The sequence below is a fragment of the Etheostoma cragini genome, chromosome 14, assembly GCF_013103735.1.
Source record: "Etheostoma cragini isolate CJK2018 chromosome 14, CSU_Ecrag_1.0, whole genome shotgun sequence".
Lineage (NCBI taxonomy): Eukaryota > Metazoa > Chordata > Actinopteri > Perciformes > Percidae > Etheostoma > Etheostoma cragini.
In genome coordinates this window covers 9,650,776-9,654,893 of record NC_048420.1, presented here as the reverse complement: position 1 = coordinate 9,654,893, position 4,118 = coordinate 9,650,776, and the positions used below count along the sequence as shown (strand labels likewise).

The following is a 4,118-nucleotide window of genomic DNA, read 5'->3' as shown; positions in this document are numbered from 1 at the left end:
CCTTTTTAGAGAAGCCTGAAAAGGAGTAAAAACATTGCTTTAATTAACAACCTGATAAAGATTTCAAATATAGATTTATTTAGAAACAAACTGGTATCAGCTGGATCGGTGAGATGTGGGCCGCCCCTGATGGCACAGACAGCACATGCGTGACGGGCTTCACCTCTGACTGTTATAACAGACAAGTTGTGTAAACAAAACAAGGCCAACATCCCAACTACTGAGAAAAGGTAAATTACTCACTATTAAAGCTACATCCTGTTGTCATTAAAAACAGAATCAAGCATGAATGTAACAGTATAACGTGTCATAACAAAATAAAGACAGATTTCTTACCTCCATTGGTCCTCCACATCTCTCTGGCACACTTGTCAGAGGAGGTCAGCTCAGATATTTGGATGTTTGGATTTGATTTGGAGTCATCTGGAAACAACAGAGTAAAAGAGAGTACTGGTTATTTCTAATGTAATGGAACCAACTGCTGTAATTATTATGAATCCTATATCTTTATGACTGTATCAGTGACTCTGTGTCCCAATCAGCAGAGGCAGCTAGAGCCCGGGTCTGTCCGAGGTTTCTGCCTTTAAAAAGGTTTTTCCTCGTCACTGTCGCACCAAATGCATGCTTGTGGGTAATTGAAATTAATTTTGGATTAGAGCTGGTCAACACGCTGTATCGATATTATATCAATATTGTGATATGAGAATAGATATCGTCTTGGATGTTGCACGTCGTAATATGGCATAAGTGTTGTTTTTTTTCTGGTTTTAAAGGCTGCATTACAAGGGATGACATTTTCTAAACTCACCAGACTGTTGGAACTGATATATTATTTGCCTTTACCCACTTAGTCATGACATCCATATTACTGATGATTATTTGCCAAAAATCTCATTGTGTAAATAATTTGTGAGAGCACCAATGGTCAACACTACAATATAATGCGGTAACAATGTTGAGGTATTTAGTTGACAAAATTGTGCTATTTAATTTTCTCCAAGTTGATATTTGTAAAATACAGAGTGTGGTCTAGACTTCTCTTCCTCTGAAGTGTCCAGAGATGACTCCTGTTGTGATTTGACACTATAAATGAAAATTGAATTGAAATTGAATTGATTAACTTGACGGCAGTAACGTAATCAAAGACGCTGATGTTTTCTTGGATTTAAGATGTGAAGAACTATAACTCACTGTTGTTGCTGAACGTAAAGGAATCGCTCCCCCTCATTGTCTCATTCCCGCTGTCCGACAGCGTCCTCTCCATCCTGGAGATGTGCGGCCTCCTCTTTGCGCTCTTCCGGGTGCTGATGCGGATGATGCCGCGCACGAGTCGGCACTCGGCATCTCGCTCGCCTATATTGTGCTCCTCTGCCAGTGAGTTGATGAGCTGGTTTATGGCCTTGGTCTTTCTCAGAAACACAGAGTCCGAGGTGCACCGGGCCAACTCTTCGATCTGATACTCAGAGTAGAGCTCCAGCAGCTTCTTAGTAATCAGAGAATCCACGTCCTCCTCGCCATCCTCCACGTCGTCAATCCCCATAGACTCATGCAGGGAAGCGTGCCTTGGCTGTGTTTGACCACCACGCGGAGGCACATACGATGGAGATTCGGTTTCAACATCTAAATCCTCTCCCAGACTCTCAACTTTGACTCCGTTGATGCGAACGTCCCATGGCCAGTCTGTGCCGTCCTCTTCTTTGTTGTCTCCTGGGTTCACAGATCTGAGGTTCACCTTCTCTGGTTCGTCTGGGGAGCTCTCGTTTGGCGCCAGGCATGGAGCGAGGACAGAACGCTGGCAGACCCTATACAGGCCGCAGGTGAGCACGCTGCACACAAAGGTCCTACAGCTACCCGGAGGAGCGCAGGGATTGCAGGTTTGTGTCGCAGAGGGAGGCTCAACTGAGCCGGGAATGAAGCCGATGGTCTCTGACTCCTTTCCATTAGCATCTTTCAGGTGAGCTTTGTGGACTGTCTTTGGCTCTGGAGTGGGGAGCCTGTCTTCCACTGGGTCCACACAGCGCTCCTCGTAGGACACCCCCTGGCTGCTTCTCCGGCTGAATCCATACCTGGAGCTGGCGGGCCCCGAGCTTTGTCTCAGACTGCCAGGGCTGCTGACGGACATGACTTACTGCCTCCAAGATCTGGACAAGTAGGTAAAAAAATTAGGTCAATCGAGGTCTCATTAAGTGTTGTTGAAATCGTATTAATAAACAAGATATCAAAGCTTGCAAAAACCTACAATAACTTAAAGGCACCTGAGGGCGTCTCTCTTCAAGACAATTGTGAAACTAGTATCCCCAGGTGGCAGCCTAAGTAACCCAATTGCTTCTATGATTGTGTGAGCACACAGTCAGGGACAATAAACAAGCAGCTCTTAAAAATTAATTTGATACAAATTTGCCATTGCAATGAAGACAAAAATATTATATTAAAAGATAAACAATAATACATGTCCACAAGCGAACTAATGCATGCAAAAGTACCCATTTCCTGTGTTTACACTGGGACGTTGAATCAACACATTGAATTATTATTGGAGCAAAGCTATGGAAAAACGCATTTTTTTGAATGCATCAGTAGGTTACATCATAAATGCCGAGTTCAAGATGATTAAGTCTCAATGAATCTCACGTTAGCTTTTTTCGATTTTGTTTTACCGGGTATAGGCTACGTATTCATTGAAAAAATAAGCTTTAAATTGCCGTATTCACAAATGGCGTTCCGTGACATCGTCATGTTTTACATTAGTAAACATAGTTTAAAGTAGTGAAGGATAGTTATATATTAGCCATAGCTAATGAACATAAAAAATTGAGAAGTAAATTATAGTTTGTATTTTTTTCCCCCACATTTATTTCCACTAATATTAAGCTACACGTTACCGTTCCACACAGCCACAGACCCTTTAGCTAAATTATTTTCACTTTCATGGCGACTTGTTATCGCGGCTCTTTCCTCCATTAGAGGACTCACAGTAAACATTACTCACAGTACACACGGTGCGTCTAGCAACTGAGTCCCGAATTAATGTTGTCTTCACCACCTAACATTAAAAAAATCAGTTTTTAACGCATTTCGAACGTCCCATAAACCAACTCTGCTGAAGAATATCTGTTTCGGTAAAGTTTCGACCAGAATCGTACCTGAACGTCAAGGTAGGGGAAAGCACCAGGTAGCTACATCAAGAGGTAGGACTTCCGGTTAGGACTTCAAAAATATATCGCACGTAAAATTACCACTGTGTTTTTACATTAGAATTATGCATTTTACGTATTTACAATAGTAATAACACACTGTGAAGGTAATTACATCATGTAGCAATTAGCCGAGAAGGTCGCCAACATATACAACATTTTCATAACATAACCCTCCAAAACAAAAGTCAACATGGACTTTTATTTTGACATTTCTTCCGGTGTTACCGGTCTACCAAATTCTGACTTCCTTCCGAGAATAGAATAGCATAACATGATATGATATGACAACATACCCATCGCGGCAGCAAAAGCGAAAGCTAGTAATTGACATTTTAATGATTTCTAAGGCAAATCACTGTTGAAAAAATGATATAGTCTCCTTTGGCGTGTTCATCAGTGATGACAAATGATTACAAGTGTGTAGTTACTGAACGTTTGTAATCAATAAGTAACGTTTCCTTAATAGCCTGTGATTGGTCTGAAATTTGCAAGGTTGATAATCAATCTCTCAGTATTTCTGATGTGTGGTGCAATTTATCAATGTGTTGTAAGCATTTCGGGCATGCGCTAAAGTGTTATTCTAAAAAAGGGACCCCATGCATATAGGTCATGGGGGTCAGATGCCCCAATCACTTTACTGACCTTTCTGTATAAACACCTGGAAGGTCCTGGCACCAATGTCATACTTTTATTTAGTTTTCATCAGCTTTTAATACTTATCCAGCCACATATTTTAGCTTGGAAACAGTGTACCTATTTTAATCTTTGATGTAGTTTTTTGTTGGCTGGACTGGAGATTTTTTTAACATTTAGGTCTCAGAGGGTTAGAGTGAATGGCTCTCTGTCAGAACTGTGCTCCTCCTCCACTGTCTCTCCTCATGGCTGTGACCTGTCCCCATTGCTGTACATTATTTACACCAA

General features: G+C 41.5%; 1 protein-coding gene across 3 annotated transcripts in view; it reads right to left on the bottom strand.

The window, feature by feature from the left end:
* Positions 1-3,195, bottom strand: part of LOC117956244 (keratinocyte differentiation factor 1-like) — a 5,268-nt gene extending 2,073 nt beyond the window's left edge. Inside the window, exons 1-3 of one of the 3 annotated variants that reach the window (XM_034891217.1) lie at positions 3,144-3,195; positions 1,192-2,141; positions 337-423 (exon numbers count right to left, since the gene is read on the bottom strand). In XM_034891217.1, the coding sequence (XP_034747108.1) occupies positions 337-423; positions 1,192-2,122 (1,018 nt within the window). In that variant the 5' untranslated portion in view covers positions 2,123-2,141; positions 3,144-3,195. Of the gene's footprint in view, positions 1-336; positions 424-1,191; positions 2,142-2,973 lie in introns of all 3 variants that reach the window. The other 2 variants (XM_034891215.1, XM_034891216.1) reach the window with 2 other exon arrangements.
* Positions 3,196-4,118: the final 923 nt, after the last annotated feature.